General features: G+C 46.7%; 1 protein-coding gene across 10 annotated transcripts; it reads left to right on the plus strand.

Annotated features, from left to right (window-relative positions):
• Positions 1 to 27,858, plus strand: ZNF71 (zinc finger protein 71). 10 transcript variants are annotated; one of them, XM_077979952.1, is made up of 5 exons: positions 1 to 161; positions 6,329 to 6,412; positions 16,484 to 16,610; positions 22,220 to 22,401; positions 24,339 to 27,858. In XM_077979952.1, exons 4-5 carry the CDS (start codon positions 22,308 to 22,310, stop codon positions 25,826 to 25,828), a joined length of 1,584 nt encoding a protein of 527 aa, XP_077836078.1. In that variant the 5' UTR covers positions 1 to 161; positions 6,329 to 6,412; positions 16,484 to 16,610; positions 22,220 to 22,307; the 3' UTR covers positions 25,829 to 27,858. The 10 variants fall into 10 exon arrangements, with proteins under 10 accessions (XP_077836078.1, XP_077836080.1, XP_014980587.1 ...); XM_077979954.1 differs by having other exon boundaries at positions 1 to 59; XM_015125101.3 differs by lacking the exon at positions 22,220 to 22,401.
• Positions 27,859 to 27,976: the final 118 nt, after the last annotated feature.

Raw genomic sequence — 27,976 nt, forward strand, 5'->3', positions numbered from 1 at the left:
GCATTGCGGCCGGGCGGGCCTAGCGGGCGCGGTCATTGTCCTGGCAGAGCGGCGAGCGGGTGAGTGTGGATGCGGGGTTCCGCCCACCCTCTACCTGTGCGGGGGGCCATACCCTGGCCCCGGATAGGGCGCAGCCTCGGGGAGAGGGCGTGCAGGCCCAGGTACGGGGAGTGCAGGGCTGGGGGCAGGTCCAGGGCATGCGGGCGCAGGGGAGGGCGTGCAGGCCGGGACCGAGGGGCGCCTGGAGCGGCTGAGCGGCCGAGGAGAGGCTGAGGGGAGGCTGAGGAGAGGCTGAGGGGAGGCTGAGGGGCTGAGGAGAGGCTGAGCGGAGGCTGAGAGACTGAGGAGAGGCTGAGCGGAGGCTGAGGGGCTGAGGGGAGGCTGAGAGGCTGAGGAGAGGCTGAGCGGAGGCTGAGGGGCTGAGCGGAGGCTGAGGAGAGGCTGAGGGGCTGAGGAGAGGCTGAGAAGAAACTGAGGAGAGGCTGAGCGGAGGCTGAGGGGCTGAGCGGAGGCTGAGGAGAGGCTGAGGGGCTGAGGAGAGGCTGAGAAGAAACTGAGGAGAGGCTGAGGAGAGGCTGAGCGGAGGCTGAGGGGCTGAGCGGAGGCTGAGGAGAGGTTGAGGGGCTGAGGAGAGGCTGAGAAGAAACTGAGGAGAGGCTGAGGGGAGGCTGAGGGTCTGAGGGGAGGCTGAGGAGAGGCTGAGTGGAGTCTGAGGGGAGGCTGAGGGTCTGAGGAGAGGCTGAGGAGAGGCTGAGTGGAGTCTGAGGGGAGGCTGAGGGGCTGAGGAGAGGCTGAGTGGAGTCTGAGGGGTGGCTGAGGGTCTGAGGAGAGGCTGAGTGGAGTCTGAGGGGAGGCTGAGGGTCTGAGGAGAGGCTGAGGAGAGGCTGAGTGGAGTCTGAGGGGAGGCTGAGGGTCTGAGGAGAGGCTGAGAGGCTGAGTGGAGTCTGAGGGGAGGCTGAGGGGCTGAGGGGAGGCTGAGGAGAGGCTGAGTGGAGTCTGAGGGGAGGCTGAGGGGCTGAGGAGAGGCTGAGGAGGGGCTGAGGAGAGGCCTGGGCCAGGAAGGGAGAGGCGTGACTGGGTTAGAGGTAGGAAAGTTGCATGGACACCAGGGCCATCCTGGGGGGAAGGTGGCCTGTGTGAGAGACAGGCGGTGCATATCATCCTGAGGATGAGGCTGAGCCTTTGTGGATATTGTGAATGTGTCTGTGTGGGTCTGTATGTGTGTGTGAGACAGATTGTGTCGTCCTGAGGGTATGGCTGTGTCTCTGGAGATTGTGAGAGAGAGTGTGTGTGTGTGTGTGTGAGAGAGAGAGAGAAACTGTGTGTCGTCCAGAGGCTGGGTCTGTGAATGAATGTGAATGTGTCCATGTGTGTCCATGTGGGTTATGTGTGGTAATGTGTGTGTGTGTTTGTCCAGCTTCTACAGAGTCTTGGTCTCTCTGTGGAGCTGTCTCTCTCCGGGCCTCTGCCTATACATGTTTGGTGATATCTCTGAGTGACTGCCTGTGTCCTTGTCTTTGGTGTTGTGGGTGTGTCAGCCTTGATCTCTATCCTTGGGTGTCTCTGTGTGAGGGTGCCCTCTGGGTGTCCACTATGTCTGGTCTTTCCATGCATGTCTCTTGGCATGAGTGTAGGGGTGTGTCTCTCCAGGGTCCAGTCCTGTCTGGATCTTTCCCTATCTCTGTGTGTCCACGTGTGTCTGAGTGTTTCTTGATGTTTGTGTGTGACTCTGCAGAGGTGGATGCATCTGGGTGTGCCTCTTCCAAAGACTGTATGCCTGGACAAGGGGGCCTAGCAGAGCCACTACCTTCTCACCCCACACTTCTCCTAGTCTGCCCAGCCATAGTTCCCTGGCTTTTTCTTGCCCATAGAAAGCTTTGGAGGCATAGGGGCCTGGGAGTGACAGGGGCAGGGTGGAGGAGGGGAAAAGAAAGGCTGTTTCTTCTGCCTCCCACAGGATCTTCTTAAAAGGGGATCAGACTCCTAAAGGGTCTCTGTGCCCTACTCCGTTCTGACCAAGGAGAGGTTGATTTGTTCACAGAATGTGTTTGCAGCCAGTGCTGGCCATTTATAGGTGTCCCAGTAACTCTGAGGTAGGGACCATCATCATCCTTATCTTACAGACAGGGAAACTGAGTCTCAGACTAAGTGACTCACCCAAGGTTACCTCAGGCATCCAGGTTCCACAGCCCCCACAATTAGCCACTAGACAAATGGGAGATCCCTTTTTTCCCTTTCCGCTCAGCTGACACAAGGTTGCAGGGTTTTCCCCAAGGGAATCTCCGCTTGGAAACAGTAGAAATGGATGAAAGGAAGGAAATGCTAAAAAGCTCAGAGGAAGAAGAATCCAGATCTAAGGCCAAACCAGGTTCAACAGTCACTGGCAAGTACTCTTGGACAAGTCACTCCCAGGGCTGCTGTATGATTTTTAAGGGTACTTTGCCTTTATGGACCTCTTGCTCCATTGGCTTTTTAAAGCACTAAAAGTTACATTTTGTAATTTCATTAATAGGAAGACAAATGTATTCTAGGCTGGATTAGGTCTTTTCTTATGATTTTAAAAGAAATTAAGACCTTCCTATGGGCCCCTAAAGGTTTCATGGGCCCCAGGCTCTGTGCCTACTGGGTAAGTGGGCTCTGGTCACTGCTGTGGTCTGGCAAAATGGGCCAGTGTTCTTGACCTCATAGGACACGGGTGAAAGTCAGAGACCACTGATCTGCAAGGAATATATTTTTTTAAATTAAATTCTGTTTCAAAAATGTGTATGGTGATATGAGGTTTCTACACCCAGGGAGACAGTTCAAAGGAAGAGAAAGAAAAAATAATTAATAACCCCTACCCCTTTCTCATTCCCATTCCACGCCCTCCAGATACCAAGCCAGCCTCATTCCACAACCTTTCCCAGGATGGAAAACGCTGTACAGATGTGTCCACATCCACATGGGTTGGTTTTTTTTTTTCACAAAGGGGCTTAAGTTATGCATAAAACTGGGTAACTTGCTTTTCTCACTTAGTGAAACCACAGACATGTCAACAGATGCAGAACTAACTCTGCGAGATGCAGAACTAACTCTGCTTCGCAGAGGTGACCTGATACTTCGTACTATGGAGACGCTACCATTGATTTGATTCCTTTAGTAATTTTATTAATTTTGTTTTCAGGGTGTGTGTGTTTTTTTTTTTTTCCTCTAGAAACAACGCTGCCATAAATATCTTTTTTTCCTATATGTAACTTTTACATGGAGCTTTATTAGTGTGGGCAGATTCCCAGGAACAGGGTTGCTGGGTTATGGGATTTGTGTATTGCCAGCTCACTTTCCAGAAAAATGTTGAGCGATTCACATTCCCTCACCAGTGTGTGAGAGGGCCTGTTCCTTTGAATCCTGGCCAGCACTAGAAGTTAGCTCATCTGTTCGTTCAGCTTGATGTCTAAGTGCCTCCTATGTGTTAGACATTGTCCTAGATGTCAGAAATACAATCTAAAAGTGATAATACCTGCTCCCTGGGGGCTTCTGTTCTCATGGAGGGAAGACAGATGACAAACTTGAAAACAACTATTTAAGAAAAGACAGTTGTCAATAGTGGTTTGTACTGCAAGAAAATAGAGGGGGAGAGAGTTGCTGCTTAAGGTCAGGTGATTGGGGGTGGAGGACTTCTCTAAGGAGGTAACATTGGAGCTGACCAGGAAGTGGGGCTAGTCATGGGAAGAGCACTCCCTCCAGAGGGAACAGCAAATGCAAGGCCAGGGGGCCTGGGGCCAAGCATGGGAGAGGGGAGTAGAGGAGATGGAAGGGGAGAGGGCATCGGGGCACATCGTAAAGGCTGTGTGGGCGGCAGCGAAGACTTTGAGTGATTTCTAATGGTGGGGGAAGCCAAGGAAGAGTTTTGAAGAGTTTTAACCCAGAGGACGTTTTCACTGAGTGGTTACAGTTGGCCAGGTGTGGTGCCTGTATACAGGCGTTAAGTGGTAGGAACCCCGAGCCCAGGCCTTTGTGATCCTTTTGTTCTACAACAGGGCTTCTCAGCCTCCACACTACTGACCTTGGGGCCTAATCATTCTTTGTTGTGGGGCCTGTCCCGTGCATTATACAATGTTTAGCAGCATCCCTGGTTTCTACCCACTAAATGCCCATAGTATTCCCCTGCCAAATTATGACAATTTGGCAAATGTCTCCAGACTTTGACAAATGTTTCCGGGGGGGGCAAAATTGTTCCCGGTTGAGTACCAAAGGCTTCTGCCAACTTGGCCATATATATATACCCACCTACAATTAAAATTACTTTTCACCTGTGGAAGTTGGGACCATTTGGCCTAAGAAAGGCTCCTCTTTGTCTTAGTGGTTCTTACGCTGTCAGAGGTGTCAGAATCTCCTGGGAAACTTGTTTAGAAATACTGATTCAAGGGCCCTACCCAGGTAGTTTGATTCAGAGAATCTGGGAGGGGGGTTAGGAGTATATATTCTGAGTGATATTTTAATAAGCATCCCTAGTGATTCTGGTACTTTGAGCTAAAAGAGTATTGTGTTGGAGAGGACTGAGGTTTTTCTGGGTGATCCTGAAGTGCTGGAGATGTAGAGAGGCATGTTTCTGTTTACAGCAGAAGAAAAACTCATTTCCAGTCAGAGGTGTTGGTGGCATGGGTAGGGAGCACCCTGTCACAGGAGAAGCCAGGACTGAGCCAACATGTCTCAAACTCCAAGAATTTGTCCTAACCTGTGCCATGCATCCTATTTTTTTACTTTGCCATTTACTTGAATTGGCTCACTGATTTTTTTTTTTTAATTTAAATCGACTTAGTTTAAAAGGGCATTCTGTGTGACTGCTGTAAAAAGAAGCTGAGTTTTGCTGTAAGAAGGGAAACAAACATTAAAACAAATGGAAGTAAAGCCAGCTAGTTCTAATGAAATATTATGGTCACCCTAAGTTTGGGTCCTGAACCCTGCTTTTCTTTTTAATTTTAATTTTTAATTTTTGCGGGTATATAGTGGGTTTATGTATCTATGGAGTACATGAGATATTTTGATACAGGCATACAATGTGTAATAATCACATCAGGATAAATGGGGTATCTGTCACCTCAAGGATTTATCCTTTGTGTTACAAACAATTTGATTATACTTTTGTTATTTTTAAATGTATCATTAAATTATTATTGATCATAGTCACCCTGTTGTGCTATCAAATACTAGGTCTTATTTATTCTTTGTGTGTGTGTGTGTTTTGTTGTTGTTGTGTTTTTTGTTGTTGTTTGTTTTGAGACGGAGTCTCGCTCTGTTGCCAGACTGAAATGCAGTGGTGCGATCTTGGCTCACTGCAACCCTTTGTGTTTTTTTAATATCCATTAGCCATCCCCACATTCCCCCCACCACTCCACTGCCCTTCCCAGCCTTTGGTTTCTTCATCATTCTAGTCTCTATCTCCATGAGTTTAATTGTTTTAATTTTTAGCTTACACAAGTAAGTGAGAACATGCAAAGTTTGTCTTTCTATGCCTGGCTTATTTCACTTAACATAATGACCTCTATGTTGTTGCAGATGACAGGATCTTATTCTCCTGCTTTTCTTTTGTTTCAAGGGTGAGTGAGGGGTTGCAGGAATGTTAAGATACCTCTCCACTTGAGACTTTGTCCTGAGCTTGTCAGGGGAACTGAAAGAGAATTGAACCAAGCTGCATTTCTCCAGGCGAATCTGGCTCTGAGAGCCCCTGGGTGGAAGTTCCTTACACTCATATCTGCTAGTTGAACTTCATGGTAACCCCATGAAGTCTGGGGGAAGTGCCCGAAGAGGCCACAGGTGGTTCTGGGGCATCTCAGGGGGGCCTCGGTCCAGCACTCACATTCGAGGAGGGATCCGGGCAGGGCCATTGGAAGAAGGCAGGGTGTACGGTGGCCCTCAGCAGCCTGTGGGAATGTGTGTGAGTGTATGTGTGTTGACTGTATCTGTAGGAGTGTGCATGGGAGTGCATTTGTGAGGCATTGTAGCCTAGTGGCTAAGCATGTGGACCCAGACATACTCTGCCTGACTCCAGTCCCAGCTTTGTAATCTCTAGCAAGTGGTTTAATCTCCTTGGGCCCCAGTCTCCTCATCTGTGAAATGGGTGAGTAGATGTAGTACCTACCTTCCAGGATGTTTAGAACATCAAGTGAGATACATTCAAGTACCCTACGTGCAGTAAGCCCTCTAAATACTCACTGTTGGTGTGTGTGTATGTGTGTCTGTCTGTCTGTCTCTGCTTGTCTCTCAGTGTGTGTGATTTGTCCCGTCTACATATGTGAGGCCAGCCTAGACCTGGTCTCTCAGCATGCCTCCGTCTGTCTTCTCCCTACAGCCCTGTTGGCCCCCTAGGCCTGTCTTCCTGTTCACCGTGGGCAGCAGAGGGATGGCTGCTCAGCTGCTGACTGATGAGGCATTGGTGAGTCATGTTGCCCTGTCACTCTCCTTTCCAAAGGCTGGATTCCTGCCTTGGGTGAGCCTCTGCTGCTCGAACCCTCTCCAAGGCCCCCAGTCCCATCTTCTGGGGCTGTGTCTGTCCTGATGAGGAGGGCTGTGCTTACAGATGATGCTGACCCTGGCTGTGGGGTCAGTTGTGCGGGACAGGGAAGCTTTGGAATGGCCAAACTAGCTCTCTGGACTCAGGAGACACAGGTGGGCACCTGTGGGAAGTGGTGGTTTAGATATGTGACACTGAGTGAAAAAACTCATGCTGGGTGTGTCACCTTTAAAATGGGCAGACACACTAAATGCTCCTTGTGGATGCCTACATGTGTGATGAAAGTACAAAAGCTTATGGGAATGAGGCCCACAAATTCACCCATGATTTTACCCCAAAAGATAATCACTCTGGAATGTTTGAGTCTGGCTAAGCAATTTTAATATTAAAGATTGCTTTTTCATCAGAGATCTCATCCTCAGCATTTCTCCACATCATTAAAAACTCCTTTGTAACATCCATCTTAATGACCACATAAAAGTGTTGTTCAGTGGCCATACCCTGGTTTACTTAATGGTTCCTCTGTTGTTGGACCTTTATTGGTTTCCAAGTATTCTTTTTTTGGTTATAAACTGTCGTGAGGGACACTGGGCGTAAATCTTTCCTTGTGTCATATGATTTCTTTAGGAGCAGTTCCTTGAAGAGGAAGATTGGGTTGGGTATTTTTGAGGTATTTTGATACTACTTTCCAAATCAGTTATGGCGGTAGGTATTCCCACCAGCGTGTCTGAGCAGGTCTCCGCTGGTTTATATGGTTGTTGTCAGGCATTTATTCTGCATGTTGGATATATTTAGACTGGTGTAATATTGCACCATGATAATCAATGATAAATGGATATGAAAGCTATAAACCATGAGCCTGATAGGGCACAAGTGGTGCCAAGTGATTTCTTTCTGAGCAGCATTGTTTGTATTATTAGTGAAGTTCAAGTCTTAGAAAATGTTTACTGGCCATTTCTGTGGGCAGGGAAATGATCCATCTTGTGCTTTAACAGTCTACAGGGATCTGAGTATGCTTTAAAGACTTTACAGAAGTAAATGTGTGTGTGTAAATATTTGTTGCAAATATTCCTCCCAGATTTGCTTTTTGTTTCTTTATTTTGCCTTATTTTTTCATAAAAATATGAAAAAAGCATTTCATATTTTAAAAATCAAATCTGTTGGTTTCTCCCACTGTGGTGTCTTTCTTCATCTTTAAGCTGTGAAAGGGTTTCTCCATCCACAGGTCACAGAGCAGCTATATTTTCTTCCTTTATGCCATTTATCATTTGAATGTTAACAATGAACTTTTGAATCTACCTGTAATTTATTTTGCTATATAAATGTGTCAGTTGACTTATTTGGGAGCTTTGGTTTATTCTGTCTTCATTTATTTGATACCTTTGTTGAGGTACACATCACGTACCACAAAGTGTACAATTCATTGATTTTGGGTACATTCATAGAGTTGTGTTAACCATCACCACAGTCAATTTCAGAATATTCAGAATATTTTCGTCGTCCTGAAAAGGAGCTGAGTACCCATTGGCACTCATTTCCATTTCCCCCCATCAGTCTGCAGCCCCTGGCAACCGGTAATCAGCTTTCTGTCTCTGTGAATTTGACTATTCTGGACATTTCAAATAAATGGAATCATAAACTGTGTGGTCTTTTGTGACTAGCTTCTTTCACTTAGCATTATATTTACAAGGTTCATCTATGTGGTTCATTCCTTTTTTTGACTGAACAATATCCACTGCGTGGTTATACACATTTTATTTATCCTTTCATCAGTTGATGGACATTTGGGTTGTTTCCACTGTTTGGCTATTATGAATAATGCTGCTATGAACATTCATGTATAAGTCTTTGAACATATGTTCTCAGTTCTCTTGGGTGTGTACCTGGAAGTGGAATGTTGGTTCTCGTATCGTTAACTCTGTTGAACCATTAAAGGAACCACCAGACTGTTTTCCTAAGCGATTGCACCATGATGCCTTCATTTTTATCTCATCTGTGATTCTTGCCTTGAATTCTTCTTTTACTTACATTACTTAGAAAGATTTGTTGTTTGTTTTTATTTCAACAGGGTTGGGAGTTTTGGTTTAAGTTTGGTTTTTTAAAAATTACTGCTAGTGTAATTACATCCTGATTTTTTAAAAAATTGAGCCTGTCTGGTTTCAGCTCTTCTGAGTTTTCCCTGTGGTGAAACGGTTTGTGTCATTAGACAGGAAACAGAAAAAGATAGAGTACTAGAAAAAGTGGCCTTGGACACATACATGCAGAGAACTCAGAGGCCCTTTGTAGCACTTCTGTCCCAACACAATGGGCTCCCAGACCTGGAAGGCTGTGTTCTGTGTCTCAGCACAACTCTGGTGCCAGTCTGGGCTTGGTGCCTGGAGACTGCTCAGTGAATAGTTACTGAGTGAATTAGGTGGGTATACTTAGGGAAGACTTCCAGAAGGAATTGTTATATTACAGTTTTGTTAAATAAATAAATATAGGGGTGAGAGGGAACTTTTGGAGGTAATGGATCCATTTATGGCCTTGATGGTGGTGATGGTTTCATGGGTGTGTATGCATCTGCTAACTCATCAAGTTATGTACATCATTAAATATGTACAGCTTTTTCTATATCAGTCACACCTCAATGAAGTAGTTTAAATTTTTAGAAAAGGAGGAGTTACTAGCTGGACTGGCTGAAAGATACATTGGGCCAAAAGGTCAAATAATATCATATAAGGATCTATAGTTGTACATAAGATATATATTAAATATCAAAATTAAATAATAATAGTAAGAGTCGACATTTACTGAGAGCTTCCTCCGTCACACGAGGCACTGTGCCTGGACCATATTTCTACACATTTAACCTCATGACCCTGTGGAGGGGGACGTTGTTATCAGGAAGCCTGCTTCTCATATGAGGCTCAAAAAGAGAAAGACAGTTGTCCAAGGAAACATAGCTTGTGAAGGGCAGAGCCAGGATTCTGTCGCAGAGTGTGGTTCCTGAGCCCACACTCTGAACCACCAGCCCAACCACTTTCTATCAAAGGTGACCCCTGAGGTAGAGGAGGCTATCCTGAGCCCAAGCCCCAGAAAGGTACCCTAGGACCATGGAGGGACTAGCCAGCGGGGGTGAGGCCTCCCCTTGGGATTTAGTTGGTGGTGGGGAGACTCAGTATGCTGGAGAGAGCCAGCAAGCTCTGGGTGTCAATAACAATAGCTGGCAGTTATTGAGTGCCTGCTGTGTGCTATGCACTACCATTCTGAGTGTCTTACATAAATAAGTGGGCAGGTGGGGCCCATGGCAAATTGGAGCTCTCTTGCCCCATCAAAGGGCCAGCCACCACTCAGCTCCAGCCTACAGTGACCAGATATTCTGGTTAAAGAGAAACTAAAAATTCATTTTCTTGGTAAATTGTGGATGTTTTTTTCATGTAACAAAAACAATTTTGAAACCCCCATGGGGCAAAATAGCAATGTGTGCAGCTAGCTTCAGGCCCAGATACATCTCATATGCGGTGCATGCTCAGAGCTCCCGTTCTTTCCTTGTGCCATGGGGGTTGTACCACTGACTCAGTTCAGAACAGCAGGTCCCTCTGTAGGACACAGTAGGTCTCTCATTACTCACATACCATGCTATGAGGAAGCCCAAGCAGCCGTAAGGAAGCCCAAGCAGCCATAAGGAAAAGTGATGTAGAGAAAAAGAGATGCCCACCAAGGCCTCAGCTATGCCATCCCTACCAGCTCAAGAGACAGACATGTGTGCAAAGAGGCCAGCAGACTACTCTAGCCCAGCTGCCATCCAGCCGCCTCCACACAAGAGATGCCAGGCACGAACTGCCCAGCTGAACCCATCAACCCCAAAATAGTAATAAATTGTTGTTTTTGAGCCATGAAGTTCTGAGATGGCTGCTACCCAGCAAAATATAACTGGATAGGAAATTTAATCTGTGACCGTGGCTCAAGATCTTCATGTGGTAGAGTCATGCATGGATGATGTGATCAGCCAGCAATAATGTGAGACGTGCAGGCCTTCGTCACATGAGGGAGGAGGTTGACTGTCAAGCACCATCTCTGGAAGTAGCTTCAGGATCGCTTGTGATCTATCTGGAAGAGAAGCGCCAGCTGGGACACTCTGCTATATTTATCCAACTGTCTTCTTTATTGGAAAAAGACATGCCATCCATCTCAGGGTCTGATCCAAACTAAACTGCTCCTTGGCCCTGATGCCAGCTAGATCGGTGTTATATGTGGATGAGGCCATGTAGTGTTGGGGCTGAGAGTTGAACTGACTGGGTTTAAAATGCTGCCACTCCTATCTGTGTGACCTCTTGTGCCTCAGTCTCCCCCTTTGTAAAAGAGATGAGCTCATAAAAGTGCCTACATAGTAGGGTTGTTTTAAAAATTAAGTGAGATGATGTGTGCAATGGGCTTAGAACAATACCTGGCATGTAATATGTACTTAATGAACATTAGTTATTTTTATCATTATTTACTAATGAATTAGTATGGAAGAAACCTGGCGCCAATACCATGTCTGTCTTATTCACAGTTGTATGCCCAGTGCCTGGTGCATAACAGGCACTTAATAATATTGGTCGAATGAATACGTGAGTGGGTGAAGTGTCACTCTGTGTGTTTTCAGAAACCATCAATGAACATATTTAGAATATGTCAGAATATGTATTAGATACCATTGATCTAGAATTCCTGTTTAGGGGATTCAACCATACTTTTCTGGTAGCCCAGAAAATTATAAATTAAAACACCAGTTAAATTTCCTATCCAGTTATATTTTGCTGGGTAGTAACCATCTTGGAACTTAATGGCTCAAAAACAACAATTTATTACTATTTCGGGGTTGATGGGCTCAGCTGGGCAGTTCGTGCCTGGCATCTCTTGTTGGTGGCAGTTGGATGGCAGCTAGGTGAGAGTAGTCTGCTGGCTTCTTTGCTTACATGTCTGTCTCTTGCTTTGGTATGGATGGCACAGCTGAGGCATTGGTGGGCATCTCTTTTTCTCCACATGACCTTGTGGCTGCTTGGGCTTCCTCACAGCATGGCATGTGAGTAATGAGGCACCTATTGTGATGACTGGCTTCTCCCAGCGCAAGTGTTCCAGGAGGCTGAGGCAGAAGCTGGAAGTCTTCTGTGATCTAGCCTGAGAGTCCCAGAACATTACCTCTGCCAGATTCTATTGGCCAAGCAGGTCCCTCAGGCCAGCCCAGATTCAAGGATAGGGGAACTAGACTCCACTAGTGACGGATTTGAGGCCATTTTCGACCAGTCTACCCACTTACCATTGTCTACCAAAACTGACCTATATTGAAAGAGAGTATGAAAATGGGTAATTTGATCCAGCAAAATATAACTGGATCAGAAATTTAACTGGTGTTTTAATTTTCAGTTTTCTGGGCTACCAGAAAAGCACGGTTGAATTTTTACCCCCTAAAACAGGAATTCTAGATCAATGGTATCTAATACTTATTCTGATGTATTCTAAATATGTTCATTGATGGTTCCTGGAAAGGTACCCACATTTTCCTTGCTTGGGCAGCAGGACTGGGCATTTCTGATTCACAGCCCTGAGAGTATGAAAAGGTTTAGTTTATTTACAGAGTTATGCAACCATCACCACAATATTTTTAAAAAATTTTACCACTCCAAAAAGAAACCCCATACCCACTGGCACTTACTCCGCATCTCTCTCCAACCCACCCTCACCCCTAGGCAACCATATATCTACCTTCATTCTATTTTGCCTATTCTGGACATTGTATATAAACGAGGCATTGAGGCATACTATATGGATTTTGCCTATTCTGGACATTGTATATAAATGAGGCATACAATATGGTCTTTTGTGTCCAGCATCGTTCACTTGGTGTAATGTTTTCCAGGTTCCTTCCTGTTGCAGCGTATGTCAGAGCTGTCATATGGACGAACCACATGATTTGTCCATTCGTCAGGAGATGGACATTTGAGTTGTTTCCACTTTGGGACTATTGCAAATAACATTGCTATGAGCGTCAGTGTATAGTTTTTGTGTGGCATTCTGTTTTCATTTTTCCTAGGTACTTACCAAGAATGGAAGTGCTAGGTCATAAGGTAACTCGGTGCTTAGTCACTTGAGGAAATGCCAGACTGATTTACAAAGCAGCTGAACCATTTTACATCCTCACCAGCTGTGTATTCTTACCAGTTTCTTGCATTCACTTCCATAAAAAGTCTGCACCAGCCGGGCACAGTGGCTCACGCCTGTAATTCCAGCACTTTGGGAGTCTGAGGCAGGCAGATCACGAGGTCAGGAGATCAAGACCACGGTGAAACCTTGTCTCTACTAAAAATACAAAAAATCAGCCGGGCGCGGTGGCAGGCACCTGTAGTCCCAGCTACTCAGGAGGCTGAGGCAGGAGAATGGCGTGAACCCGAGAGGCGGAGTTTGCAGTGAGCCGAGATCACGCCACTGCACTAAAGCCTGGGTGACAGAGCAAGACTCCATCAAAAAAAAAAAAATCTGCACCTATATAGGCACATATGTATAAATGTCCCTTATTATTTCCTCTTATGGAAATGTTAACAAACTAGACACACTGTTCTGGGCGTTGATTTGTTTTTTCATGTAACAGTATATTCAGGAGATCATTCTGCATCTGCAGCTAAGGAGCTGCCCCCTTTTTTTTGTTACGGTTGTGTGTATTCCACTGTGGTGGATTCGCTGACCTAATTTAACCAAACCTCTACTGATGGCTATTTGGGATGTGTTCACTCTTTTTACTTCTTCATCTGATGCTGTAATAAATATCCTTAAACATATATGTTTTTGCATGTGTGTTAATATATCTGAATTAGTCTAAAGTGTTCAAAAGAATTTGAATATTCGTTTTGATACATTTTGCTAAATGCTACTCCATAGACATTATTCCAGTCTGTTCCCCTATCAGGAGTGTCAGAGAGGAGTATTTTAGTATTTGAGTTGGACAGAGTGTTTCAAGAGGAATGTTGCAGTATTTGTCCTTTTGTGACTGGCGTATTTCACTGAGCAGAATGTCCTCAAGGTTCACCCATGGTGTCGCATGTGTCAGAATTTCCTTCCCTATCAAGTCTGATTTCATTGTATATACAGACCACATTTTGTTCATGTTTTCGTCTGTTAGTGTACACTTGGGTTGCTTCCACCTTTTGTGTATTGTGAATGGTGCTGTTAGAAACATGGGCGTGCAAATACAGAGTGCACTTGTAACATTCTAAATTAGATTCTGTCCCTTTCCTGCTCAAACCTTCCAAAGAATGAGTAAGAAGGAGCCAGCTTAGGCCAGACCTGAAGGAAGAGCATTTTGGGCAGAGGGAACAGCTAGTGCTAGTGCCCTGAGGTATATTCGAAGAGAGAAGGAAGGCTGGCAGGGCTGGAGCAGAGCCCAAGGGGCAGAGCAGGTGTGGGGACAGGGTGGGGGTCAGAGGTCGGAGTCAGGAATACACATTTGGGCACCACAAGTTTTCATTACCTGCCACTCTGGGTAGTTCATGAGAGGCAGCAGCCTGCAAGGATGAGGACTCGGGCTCTGGAGACAGCCCGTGGGGTTCAAAGCGTGGCTGTCCCATGCATTAGCTGTGTGCTTTGGTCCAGGAACCTACCCTCTCTGTGCCTTGGTTTCTTTTTCTTTTTCTTTTTATTTCTTTATCTCCACCTTCCAGCCTCCCTCCAGTGCCCCCTATTGACAGAGCTTAACGGAGAGTAGCTACTAAGGTAGAAACAGCACCGGATCGCTGAGTCAAAGCCCGCAGACCTCTGTGCAGAGTGTGGAAGGCGGGCTTTGGGGATGAAAGACAATCATTTAATCACTTTTAAACAGGCATACTATATTATAATGTTAGTGCCTGCCTCGTAGGTCTGTTTTAAGTTAATAATGGATGAATCAATATGTGCCAAGCACAGTATCTGTTTCTCAAGGCTGCTGTAAATAAGTACCACAGACTGTGCAGCTTAAACAAAGGACATTTATTCTGTCACAGTTCTGGAGGCTGGAAGTCCGTGATCAAAGTATCTGCAGTACCACACTTCCTCTGAAGGCTCAAGGGAAGGCTCTGTTCCAGGCGTCTCTCCCATCTGCTGGCAAGTTCCCTGGCTTGTGGCAGCATAACTCCATTCTTCACACAGCCTTGTCCTTGTGTGCATGTCTGTCTCTGTCCACATTTTTCCTTTCTGAAATGCAAATTAAAACCACAGTGAGACACCACCTTACCCCAGCCAGGATGACCATTATTAAAAAGTCAAGAACCAATAGATTGGCATGGATGTGGTGAAAAGGGAATGCTTATACACTGCCGCTGGGAAGGTAAATTAGTACAACTTCTTTGGAAAACAGTATGGAGGTTTCTCAAAGAACTAAAAGTAGATCTACCATTTGATCCAGCAATCTCACTACTTGGTGTCAACCCAAAGGAAGATAAGTAATTATATCAAAAAGACACCTGCACGTGTATGTTTATTGCAGCACAATTCACAATTGCAAAGATCTGCAGTCAACCTGAGTGCCCATCAACCAATAAAGAAAATGTGATACACACACACACACATATATATATCACATTTATACACATACACATATACATACACACACACACCATGGAATACTACTCGGCCATAAAAAAGAATGAAATAATGTCTTTTCCAGCAACTTAGATGGAACTAGAGGCCATTATCCTAAATTAAGTAACTCAGGAATGGAAAACCAAATGCTGTGTGTTCTCACTTATGAGTGGGAGCTAAGCTATGGATATACAGAGTCATACTGAGTGGTATAATAGACTTTGGAAACTCAGGAGGGGGCAAGGTGGCAGGGGGGTGAGGGATGAAAAACTACATATTGGGTATAATGTACACTATTCAGGTGATGGGTGCACTAAAATCCCAGACTTTACCACTGTACATTTCATCCCTGTAACCAAAAATTCCCTGTACCCCTAAAACTATTGAGATTTTAAAAATTAAAAAACAAATTTCCCCTTTCGATAAGGACACCAGTCCTGTTGGATTAGGGCCCCCACCCCCACTCCAGGATGACCTCATTTTAACTAATTACATCTGCAGCAGCCCTGTTTCCAAATAAGGTCATGTTCTTGAGGCCTTGAAGGTTGGGACATCAACATATGAATTGGGGGGGCTCAACTCAGCCCATACCAACCACTTAGAGTAGTACCTGGCACATAGCAGCTGCTGCATAATGTCTGGTGTTGCCTACCTCATCATCACCATCCACCCTGCTCCACCAGGTTCTTTCAGTCCACAGGCTTGTGACATCTACCACATAGCGCTGCTCCTTCCGCGTGGCCTTCTCTCCACTCCCCAGCAGTCTCATCTGCCTTTTTACCTTCGGGTCTTGATCCAAACTCTCTTCCCTACCCAGAATCTCCCCCTAAAGACCCAACCACCAGTTCTCTTCACAGACTACTCAGAGTCTTCCTGGGCACCCCCTATAGCTGACATTACTCAGGCACCTGGAGATCTCTGTTCATACCTTCATGATTGATTGCATTTACCAAGTTACGTGTCTTTGCCTGTCTGTGCCATGAGGAATTAGTTCGTGAACCTTTTGTGTCTGTATCCCAGACCTGGGCTTGCTGCCTGGCGCTTAGTAGGGGCTCAGAAAAGTTAGCTGTGCCCCTGGATTCCATCTGGGGCTCTGCCTCTGCTGTGCTTCTAATGCACTTGTTGATTCACTGGGTTAGACTCACTTTGCCTTCAATTCCTTTGCATCTGGTTCTCAGATCTGTGACCTTCTGTTCCAGAATGTCTCATATGGGATTTATTTCTCTGTCAGAGTGCCAACCCAATATAACTAGACACAGAGAAAACTGTGAGTGATCCCTTTAGAACCCTGCATCTTATTGAAATCACTTCAGCTACATCCCATCTGCCTCCCCTAAATCCTCTTGGCTTTTCTGGCCATTCCGCCAGGCCTCTTTAAGGAGGGCCCTGCGATGAGCGGATGTGGGTTTCCTCTTACAGGAGTCAGTGACGTTCAGGGATGTGACTGTGGACTTCACCCAGGAGGAGTGGCAGCAGCTGGAGCCTGCCCAGAAGGACCTGTACAGGGATGTCATGCTGGAGAACTACAGGAACCTGGTCTCACTGGGTAAGGGGCAGCTTCGTTGAGTTACTCATCATTGGCCCATAACTTCAGGACCACAAATAAATTTTAAAAAAAAAAGGCCGGGCGCGGTGGCTCAAGCCTGTAATCCCAGCACTTTGGGAGGCCGAGACAGGCGGATCATGAGGTCAGGAGATCGAAACCATCCTGGCTAACACGGTGAAACCCCGTCTCTATTAAGAAATACAAAAAACTAGCCGGGTGAGGTGGCGGGCGCCTGTAGTCCCAGCTACTCAGGAGGCTGAGGCCGGAGAATGGCGTGAACCCGGGAGGCAGAGCTTGCAGTGAGCTGAGGTCCGGCCACTGCACTCCAGCCTGGGCGACAGAGCGAGACTCCGTCTCAAAAAAAAAAAAAAAAAAAAAGATCAACAGATCTGACTACATGGAAAGTTTTAAAATTTGCTCTACTTGAAGCTAAAAATAAAGTTGATAGATGATGGTATGGGAAATAATATTTCTCACGTGTTTACATTCAAAGGGTCATAATTATGTTAGCAGCTCCTGGGAATAAGAAAAAGACTAAGCGAATGATAGAATGGACCAGACTTATGAGTTGGTGATTCATAGATACAGAAATACACAAAGTTACACTTTATAAAAGTTTTTTAAACCTTACTACTGGAGACACACAAATTGAGATACCAGCAGTTTTTGCCCATGAGGTACACAAAGATCAAAAAAGAATAATAGCCTATATTATGAGGCTATAGAGAAAAGGACTCCCATCGTAGGGGTATAAAGTTGCAACAGCTCTTTGGGAGGATAGCTTGGCCTTATCAATCAAATATTGAAGGATTCCGTTTTTAGAGATCTGTCCTTTAGAAATTCTCACGTAAGTATGCAAAGTTTTCCATGGGAAGAAAAATCAAGGAAAACGACCTAAATGCCCAGCTGCCTAAGACTGACTGAACGTATCAAGGCCTATCAATATGATGGAAACCAGGCATCTCTTCAAAGCTGAGGACTGTTTGTAGGCACTGCCATGAAAAGATGTCCCACAACATACTGTGAGGTGAAAACACTCACTTTTGGAATCAGAGTGTGGTCCTATTTCTTTAACAACTTTTCTGGAGGTATTATTGACCTGTAATTAACCGCACATATATAAAGTGAAGAGTTTGATGCATTTTGACGTAGTGCATACCCACGAAACCATCACCGTGATCAAGATAAAGGACACATATCCATCATCCCCAAGAGTTTCCTCATCCTCCTTTATTACCCCTCTCTCCCCCTCCTCAACCCCCATCTCAGGAATCCGCTGGTCTGCTTTATGTCGCTGTGGTTGAATTTGCATGCTCTCCAGTTTTATATACATAGAATCATACAGGTACTTTTTTTTTTTGGTCTGGCTTTTTTTTTTATTTGACTTGGCATTATTTTGAGATTCACCCATGTCACTGCATGTTTCATAGTTCATTTATTTTTATCTCTGTGTATTATTCCATTGTATGGATATGCCACAATTTGTTTAGCCATTCGCCTGGTTATCAACATTTGGGTCATTTCCAGTTCTGGGCTATTAGAAATAAAGCTGCTGTGAACATTTGTGAACAGTTCTTTGTGTAGACATTTGCTTTTCCTTCTGTTGAGTGGAAAGTCTGGATCATGTGCTACATGTATATTTAACTTGTTTAAGAAACTGCCAACCTGTTTTCCAAAGTGACTGTTTCCACCAGCAGTGCACAAGCTTCATTCCAATTGCTTTATATTTTAAATTTAGCCTCCCTTGTAGGTGTGTGGTCTCATCACTGTGCTTTTCATTTGATACTGACACTTGTAGGTATGTGGTCTCATCACTGCGCTTTTCATTTGATACTGACACTTGTAGGTGTGTGGTCCCGTCACTGTGCTTTTCATTTGATACGGATAATCTTTTCATGAGCTTATTTGATGTTTGTATATTCTCTTTGGTAAAGTATCCGTTCAAGTCTTTTGCCTATTTTTTCTCCCCCATTGGGTTCTTTATTATTGAATTTTGAAAGTTCATTATTTATTCTTGATACAAGTTTTATCAGATATATGCTGTGCAAATATTTCCTCCCATTCTGTGGATTGTGTTTTCACTTTCTTGATGGCATTATTTCTGACTCTAAAGTTTTTAATTTTGATGTAGTCTGATGTATCTATTTTTTGTTGTTCTTGTTGCCTGTATTTTTGGCGTTATATCTAAACAGTCTAACCCAAAGTCATGAAGATTTATTCCTGTGTTTTATTCTAAGGTTTTAGTGGTTTACCTCTTCACTGAGGTCTCTGATCCATTTTGAATTAATTTTTGTGAATGATGTAAGAAAGGGGCTCAGCATCATTCCTTTGCATGTGAATATCCAGGTGCCCCAGCGCTATTTGTTGAAGAGCAGAAGTTTTTAATACAATGAAGTCCAGTTTATCAATTTTTTGGTTTTGGTGTCTTTGTAAGAAATCTTGGCCTATCCCAAGGCCTCAGAGGTTTTCTTCTGTAAGTTATATAGTTTTAGGTTTTACATTTTGTTCTTTTGATCTATTTAAATTTCTTAATATGATATAAAGTACTAATCCAAGTTTATTGGGGTATGTGGGGAGGGGGGACAAATGTATGTCCAGTTGTCCAACACCATTTGTTAAAAAGACCACTTTCTCCAATGAATTGCCTTTGCACTTTTGCCAAAAATCACTTGTCCCTACAAGTGTGGGTCCAATTCTGAATCCTGTTCTGTCCATCTGTTTGTCTGCCTTTGCATCAATACCAAGCAGTGTCATCCTTTCAGATCTTGCTTTTATGACTCGTGCCCAGTCTAGAATGACATTCTCCTAAAGACCATTCTGGGTGTTCTGCCCAAAACCCCACGAATGACAAGGTTTTACAGTCTGACTGGTAGGAAAAGGCACTCTTCTCAGCCCTGTGTCAGCTCTGGGCACTGTTTTCAAATCCTTTCAGATGGTTTTTTTCCTGTGTTGGGTGGTTTCCTGACTTGCATGTTTTGACCAACAGTCTGCTGAATACTGGAGGGAGTTCCTTGCAGGTCTTCAGAGCACTCTGTGTGCAGCTCATTCCTCTCTAGTCTGTCCTGGGAACTCTATCTGCCTTGGTCTCTCAGCTCCATCTCCTCAACTTGGGGAGTTGGCCAGACTGTACCTCAATTTACCTTTCCTTTGTCAGAGCCTGGAAACTTCCCAGGCAGTAAGCTGGGGCAGTCGTAGGACCTACCTTGTTTGATTTTCTTCTCTCAGGGATTGTTGCCCTTCCTTGCCTGATATTCAGTGTCTTCACATCCATTGTTTTATATATTTTGTTTTAGGCTCAAGGGAATCTCATCCTTTATACTCCATCTTGGATGAAAACCCCATTTGGGGGAAAAATGTGTGTGTGCATGTACAGGTGTGTTGTGTGTATTTTTTTAAAGGTTTGTGTTGGAGGGGAGTCTAAAATATAAACCAAACTGTTAACTCTGGTGAGTAAGATTACAGGAGACTTCTGTTTTCTTTTCTTTTCATTTTTTTTTTTTTGAGACAGAGTCTTGCTGTGTCGCCCAAGCTGGAGTGCAGTGGCATGATCAGAGCTCACTGCAACCTCTGCCTCCCAGGTTCAAGCAATTCTCCTGCGTCAGCCTTCTAAGTAGCTGGGATTACAGGCGCCTCAGCCTCTCAAGTAGCTGGGATTACAGGTGCCCACCACCACACCCAGCTAATTCTTACATTTTTAGTAGAGATAGGGTTTCACCATGTTGGCCAGGCTGGTCTCCAACTCCTGACCAAGTGATCTGCCTGATTCAGTCTCCCAATGTGCTGAGATTACAGAGACTTCCATTTTCTCCGTTCCATTTTGGCGTTTGATGTTTTAAAAACAAGTGTAAATTACTTTGTAATCAGAAACAAGCATAGAAAGACAGAAAACTGAAAAACTATGAAGGACAAGAGATTTAGCAATGTGAAAAAACAATGCACCTACACTTGTATCAAAAGGAATGAATGGCATTTTGCACATTAATGGCTTTTGGTGACAGTGCCCTGTGCAGAAGCTTGGGATGTCTCCCATGACAGTGGCCTTGCCATCAGACTTTCTGTTCTTTTGCTGACCTGATTAGAGAAAAGGTGTGATCGGGTAGTTTTAATCTGGGTGGGGTGGACTTGTGTTTTCACAGCTGTCATGGTTAGCGCTGAGTGTTTGCTGTTTGCAGATGATCTCTACTGCAGGGTTTTAACTTGTGAAAGGGAAGTGGCTTCCTTCCCCCTGTCCCTCTGCTGGTATTCTTCCCCCAGCTCTCCTGATTTCTCGAGGTCATGTTCACTCCAGGAGACTTCCAGCTGTATTCACAACCAAGACTCCTGGTCCTCTCCAATCGCTGCCAGCTCATATTCCAGAGCATCTCAGACTCCACGGGCCCCAGACCAAATTCACCATCACCCCTGGAGACAGTCTTCTTTCCGCCGAGTCTACATCCCACACTACCATGTGTGCCAACATCTGGGCATTGTGCCACACCCTGACTAGGGTCTCTAAACCACAATCGTTCACCTGCATTAAGTATTTCTCAGCTCTTTTCGTCTGAGATGGGAAAAGTGATGCATGGTAATATAGCCACTCCTCAGGAGCCACAGCTCCGGGGCCACACTGCTAGGGCTTGAATCCCGCTGTGCCTCAGGTGTATTGTGTGCCCTTGAGTACATCTCTGACTCCATTCTTGGAATCTCCGTTTCCCCGTCAGCAAAATGGGGATGGTCATAACTGTCTACTACTGTACGTAACTCAAGTATGATTGTGAGGGTCTCCAGAGATCCATGCAAATTGCTTAGCACTGTGCCAGGTGTGTTGCCAGTGCTCCATACTCGCTTATCTGGTGCCTTCCGTGTGCAGGCTGTGTGAGGAGCTGGGGGGTGAGCAAGGCCCTTGCCTCTAGTGGAGCTGACTCCTGCTGGGGGCTGATAATAAAACAGATCAAGGGATAGGCAGAGAAGAATTGCCACAGGTCACTGAGTGTTCATAAAGAAGTGGGCAGGAGGACCTTCCTTCCTTCCATAGGGTAGATTGGGAAGGCTCCCGTGGGATTGTGGGGAAACAGGCCTGAAGGATAAGGACGTCCACGGCAGGTCCACAGGACAGTGGGTACAGAGGCCCGGAGGCAGGAAGAACACACGGACAAGAGGGAGAGCATGGTGATGAGAATTTGAGAGGGAAGGTGGCCAGGGGACGACTCAAGCAGGCCAGCTGGGTGCTGAGAGCCCTGAGGCTGCTGAAGGTGCTGGCATCATTCTCAGTACAGTAGGGAGGCCACGGGAGGGCTTGATCTGACTCCTCAGAAGACCACACTCCCGGAGGAGTGGAGGACGCATTGCAGGGGTGAGAATGGGGTGGGGAGGACAGAGAGGAGCTGCTGTTGCATTTCTGGCAAGGGCCCACAGTGGCCAGCCAGCTCTTTTGTCAGCGGGGACCGGGAGATTTGGTCTGATTCAGGCTGTTTGTGCACAGCGACGCTTGCCAACGGTCAGGACGGTGGGAGGGAAAGGGCAAGTCAGGGTGTCTGCTAAGTCTCTCTAAAACAATTTTTTAAATTTTATATTTAAAACTGTGAAAAATATATATAGAACATAAAATCTACCATTTTAACCACTTTTAGGAGTACAGTTCAGTGGCCTTAAGGACATTGATGATGATGTGCAGCCATCACCGCCATCCATCCCCAGAACTCTTTTCATCTCCCGCAAATGAAACCCTATCCCCTAAACACCAACTCCCACCCACTCCTCAGCCCCCAGCATCCTCTGTTCTGCCGTCTGTCTCTGGGAATCCGACCTCCAGGTACCTCAGATGAGTGGAATCACATAGCATTCATCCTTCCATGTCTCATTTATTTTACTAAGTCTCTTTGATGGGCTTTGCTTTTTTAAAGAAATGTTTTTCGTGGGGAAAGTCTGAAATCCCAAGTTTTGTATCGGATGTATTAGACTTGGGCTATCCAGTTGAGATGCTGGGCTTTTTTGAACAGTTTGGACATAGCCCAGAAAGCAGGTCTGGGCTGGAGGTGCATGTTTGAGCAGCATCAGCCTGTGGATAACATTTAGATCCAGACTCACTTCGTGTGGCTTTGCAGGTCTGGTGTGATTCAGCAGAGGGGTCTCAAACTCAGGTGGCCTCAGGAACTACCAGGTGGATCATTTATATAGGGTAGGGGGACAGCTGCTGCCCCACGCAACATCTTGTCACCCATAAGAATGAGGCTCCATGTGGCTGTGTGTTCACGTGTGTGTTCATGTAGCTGGCAGCTACATGGACAGCAACTTTTAAATGTTGGGAATGAGTCCCCTGATGCAGAGTCTAGACTCCCGAGAGCCACCTAGGCTAGAAATCGAGGTTTAGAAATGAACAGGATACACATGGAAGGTGATTGAAGCTGTGAGTATGGAGGTAGTTAGCCAGGGCAGGGTGGATGAGCAGAGAAGAGGGTCTGAACCCAAGCTCCACGGAATGCCTGCCACCCAAGAACCAGGCAGCAGAGAGGGGTGTGACGGAGCAACAGAAGCAATTGTGAGACCCCAGGTCATGTGGTTATTACGGGCTCAAGTGAGCAGTCCTGTGTGTACGAACACTCTTAGTGCTGAGGCTGACAAGAGGGCTGGGGTGCGGGAGGTCTGGGGCCAGCCAGGGCAGGTGCATGATGAGCTAGCAGGAGCCAGAGCCCCAGCCAGGGGAGGGCATCTCGCAGCCAGCAACCCGGGGGCAGTTACACCAGAGAAGTGGCCAAGGGGCAGGAGAAATGCCCGATTTTTCTCTCATTTCACTTCCAGTTTCCTGCCTTCGGCCAGACGCACAGGAAACCAGTGGGTAAAGTCAGCATCCTGAGTACAGGGCAGGTCAGAGAAGGGTGGAGAATAGAAAGTGGGTCGAAGGAGTAGAGAATAACCAACACATGCCATATAAATGCTAGTTATTTATTATTTCTTTATTTTTATTTTTTCAAAATTTATTTGTTTATTTTTTAAGAGGGTCTCATCCTGTCACCCATGCTAGAGTGCAGTGACGTGATCATAGCTCACTGCAACCTCGAATTCCTGGGCTCAAGTGATCCTCCCACCTCAGCCTCACAAGTAGCTGGGACAACAGGCATGTGCCACCATGCCCGACTAATTAAAAAAAAAAATTTAGTAGAGGCGGGGGTCCGCCGGGGAGGGAGTCTCACTTTGTTGTCCAGGCTGGTCTCAAGCAATCCTTGCCTCGGCCTCCCAAAGTGTTGGGGTTACAGGCATGAGCCACTGTGCCTGGCCATCTTATTATTTCTGATAAAAACTGTTGCTGAGGAGCATGACTGGTTGTGGGTCTGTGGGATGAGGTGAGGAGGCCCTGCAAGTCAGTAGCTGGCTGCAATCATTCCTACTCAGGTTTGCAGAGCCCGCCCTTGGCTCCCTGCTAGCCCAGCTCACTGCTACAGTTGCTCTCCAGCCGTGCCCTTTCCGAGCTCCTGGTGCCGCTGTCATCCCTCTTCTGAAGGGACATTTGCTCTCCCTGCTCACCTCCTGTGTTGACTCTGCCTCATAAACCACATTGGCCTCAGTTCCATGCCTCCCGCTTCCCTCCCTCTCTGATCCAACGTTCTTCGTTGCTAACTCGCTCTGTGCCTTGGGCCTCACTGGGGTCGATTTCATTTGCTCCTTCCTGCTGTGGAGATTCCTCACTCCCAGCATCTTTAACTACATATATTTGCATCTTCTGTTTTTGTTTTTGTTTTGTTTTGTTTTCAGACTGGGAGACTAGACCTGAAATGAAAGAGTTGGATCCAAAGAAGGACATTTCGGAAGACAAACCCTCTGTTGTTGGGGTGGCCACAGGAGGACCGACGAGGAACAGTGCCAGGGGTCCTGGCTCAGAAGGAGTGTGGGAACCAGGCAGCTGGCCAGAGAGGCGGCGGGGAGATGCGGGTGCCCAGTGCGAGCCACTGGGAATTCCCCAGGGGAACAAACTCTTGGGGGGCTCAGTACCCCGATGTCATGAACTGAAGGCATTTACCAACCAAAGCTGTGTCCTGGTTCCACCACGGCTGGACGACCCCACAGAAAAGGGGGCCTGTCCACCCATAAGGCGTGAGAAGAACTTCTCCAGTATTTCGGACCTCAGTAAGCCCCCCACGCCCTGCGTGGAGAAGAAAACCTATGACTGCAGCGAGTGTGGCAAGGCCTTTAGCCGAAGCTCGTCCCTGATAAAGCACCAAAGGATCCACACGGGAGAAAAGCCGTTTGAGTGCGACACCTGTGGGAAGCACTTCATCGAGCGCTCGTCCCTCACCATCCACCAGCGGGTGCACACGGGCGAGAAGCCCTATGCCTGCGGGGACTGCGGCAAGGCCTTCAGCCAGCGCATGAACCTCACTGTGCACCAGCGCACGCACACGGGCGAGAAGCCGTATGTGTGCGACGTGTGTGGGAAGGCCTTCCGGAAGACGTCCTCTCTCACCCAGCACGAGCGGATCCACACGGGGGAGAAGCCCTACGCGTGCGGGGACTGCGGCAAGGCCTTCAGCCAGAACATGCACCTCATCGTGCACCAGCGCACGCACACCGGGGAGAAGCCGTACGTGTGCCCCGAGTGCGGGCGAGCCTTCAGCCAGAACATGCACCTGACCGAGCACCAGCGCACGCACACCGGGGAGAAGCCGTACGCCTGCAAGGAGTGCGGCAAGGCCTTCAACAAGAGCTCCTCGCTCACCCTGCACCAGAGGAACCACACCGGCGAGAAGCCCTACGTGTGCGGCGAGTGCGGCAAGGCCTTCAGCCAGAGCTCCTACCTCATCCAGCACCAGCGCTTCCACATCGGGGTGAAGCCGTTCGAGTGCAGCGAGTGCGGCAAGGCCTTCAGCAAGAACTCCTCGCTCACGCAGCACCAGCGCATCCACACCGGGGAGAAGCCCTACGAGTGCTACATCTGCAAGAAGCACTTCACGGGGCGCTCGTCCCTCATCGTGCACCAGATCGTGCACACCGGGGAGAAGCCCTACGTGTGCGGCGAGTGCGGCAAGGCCTTCAGCCAGAGCGCCTACCTCATCGAGCACCAGCGTATCCACACCGGCGAGAAGCCGTACAGGTGCGGCCAGTGCGGGAAGTCCTTCATCAAGAACTCCTCCCTCACTGTGCACCAGCGGATCCACACGGGCGAGAAGCCCTACCGATGCGGCGAGTGTGGAAAAACCTTCAGCCGGAACACGAACCTGACGCGCCACCTGCGGATTCACACCTGAGCGCCGCCGTGCAGGGCTCTCCCTGGCGGTGCTCTGGACGGACGTCAGAGGGATGCGCGCTTTGCCAGCAGTGCTGTGAGAAGTTCTCCCCTGGGGTGGGGACTCGGGGTCAGGGGACCTCAGGAATGTGGGGTTGTGGAAGGGCTGGCTGATCACACATGCCCCCTCCTTACTGAGCCTCAGAAAGCAAGCCCCTCGGTGTCGGACGTATCTGGGGACATTTCAGGGTTCACTGTAACTGAGCCATGGCCGCTGGTAACAGACATCAGGGTTCCAGACTAGCTCTCTGAGTAACTGTCCTACGAGCTTGGACAGGTCACGCCTGCCTCCACATCTCTGTTTCTTCAATGGGAAAGTGGAGCTGGTGGAGGGGAGGGAGGAGGCATCTCCCCCTTTGTCAGAGACACCCTGGAGTCCAGATGCAGCTTGTCACCATCTGCATTGTCTCGGTGGGTTAGGAGCATGAGGGCTTTCCTATCCCTCCACCCACCATTTCCCTGCAGTGCGCGCTGGAAGCCACCAAGCTAGGAAGTAGGCAGGAGTTTGCCGATTGTTTGTGAGGGGAAAAAAAAATTTTTTTTTTCAGAGTTAGCAAATAACAGTAACTACTGCTTTGAATGCCAAAGTTTCTTAGAGTGTGCTGTTACATTTTTTAAAAATAAAACTTCTAATTAAGGGAGACTGTGTCATTTTAAACAGTCTTCTGTTTTGGCCAGTTGTCTGGTCAAAATCGGCTTCAGTGATTGTGGGAGGGGCAAGAGGGAAAAGAAACAGCAGCAGGTTTGATATTCAGGATTAAATATGCATGGATTCAATAAGTATATATATCTAAGCAGAGACTATTTTTATAGTGATTTTTGCAGCTAAATGGGAAGGCAACTGTCTTAAGTCCCTTCCTGCTACTGTAACAAAAGACCTTAGACTGGGTAATTTAGAAACAATAGAAATTTGTCACTCATGGTTCTGGATGCTGGGAAGTCCAAGATCAAGGCTCTGGCAGATTTGGTGTCTGATGGGATATGTTCTTCATAGGTAGTGCTTTGATGTGTGTCTTCACTTGGTTGAAAACAGCAGACTTCCTCAGGCCCCTTATAAGGGTGCTAATCCCAGTCACAAGGGCCCTGACCTCATGACCTCCCAAAGGTCCTCCCTCTTCATACTGTTACACTGGGGATCATGTTTCCAACATGTGAATATGGGGAGGCACCAACAGACCATATCAGTAGCTTCAAGTGAGTTTCCTAAGGCCGATTGAAGCTCTGTTTACACATGAGTGTTCCCCAAAGTGTACTTTCTCTGGGGCCTTTTAGGCCATCCTTTTTATTTTACAATTTGATACTACTGGTTGCTAATGTCCTGGCTTTTCCAGTTGTTCCACACTCCTTGACACTGGTGTACACGAAGAAATAATACAGAAAAAAATTATATCAGCAAGCACATTCTGCAAGTAAGAAAAACCGCCACTCTGACATGTATAAAAAAGGTGGATCATTTTTCTTTCTTTTTTTTTGAAATGGAGTCTCGCTTTGTTGCCCAGGCTGGAGTGCAGTGGTGTGATCACAGCTCCCTGCAAGCTCTGCCTCCTGGGTTCATGCCATTCTCCTGCCTAAACCTCCCGAGTATCTGGGACTACAGGTGCCTGCCACCACACCTGGCTAATTTTGTGTATTTTTAGTAGAGATGGGGTTTCACCGAGTTAGCCAGGATGGTCTTGATCTCCTGACCTCGTGATCCACCTGCCTCGGCCTCCCAAAGTGCTGGGATTACAGGCGTGAGCCACTGTGCCCGGCCAAGGTGGACCATTTTTCAAATTCTGGCCGTCAAGTGGGCCTCAGGGTGGGTTTGATCCAGGCTGTCCTCATTGGAGCCATAGCTCTGGTTCTCTGTGATTCTCTGGCTCTCCCTTCATGAGTTAGCATCATCCTCAGGCTGGCTTCCCGCGTGGGATTGTGGTGGTTTCCAGCAGCAAGTCTTGATCAGACATTGTTTTAGTTGCATCTGTTGTGGGAATAAATGAGAACTTGATCAGACATTGTTTTAGTTGCATCTGTTGTGGGAATAAATGAGAATATGTATGCACTGCGGAGAATGGGGTGTTACAATGGTCAACAACTATTAGCTAATATGTACACAAGATCTCACTACCCT

Source organism: Macaca mulatta, chromosome 19 (genome assembly GCF_049350105.2).
Source record: "Macaca mulatta isolate MMU2019108-1 chromosome 19, T2T-MMU8v2.0, whole genome shotgun sequence".
NCBI lineage: Eukaryota > Metazoa > Chordata > Mammalia > Primates > Cercopithecidae > Macaca > Macaca mulatta.

Bases quoted from the DNA above. Each gene is read 5' to 3' on its own strand.
- ZNF71 (XM_015125101.3), top strand. From the start codon at position 6,380: ATGGCTGCTCAGCTGCTGACTGATGAGGCATTG. The intron at 6,413-16,483 runs GTGAGTCATGTT...TTCCTCTTACAG, and splicing joins TGCTGACTGATGAGGCATTG to GAGTCAGTGACGTTCAGGGA. The intron at 16,611-24,338 runs GTAAGGGGCAGC...TTTTGTTTTCAG, and splicing joins CAGGAACCTGGTCTCACTGG to ACTGGGAGACTAGACCTGAA.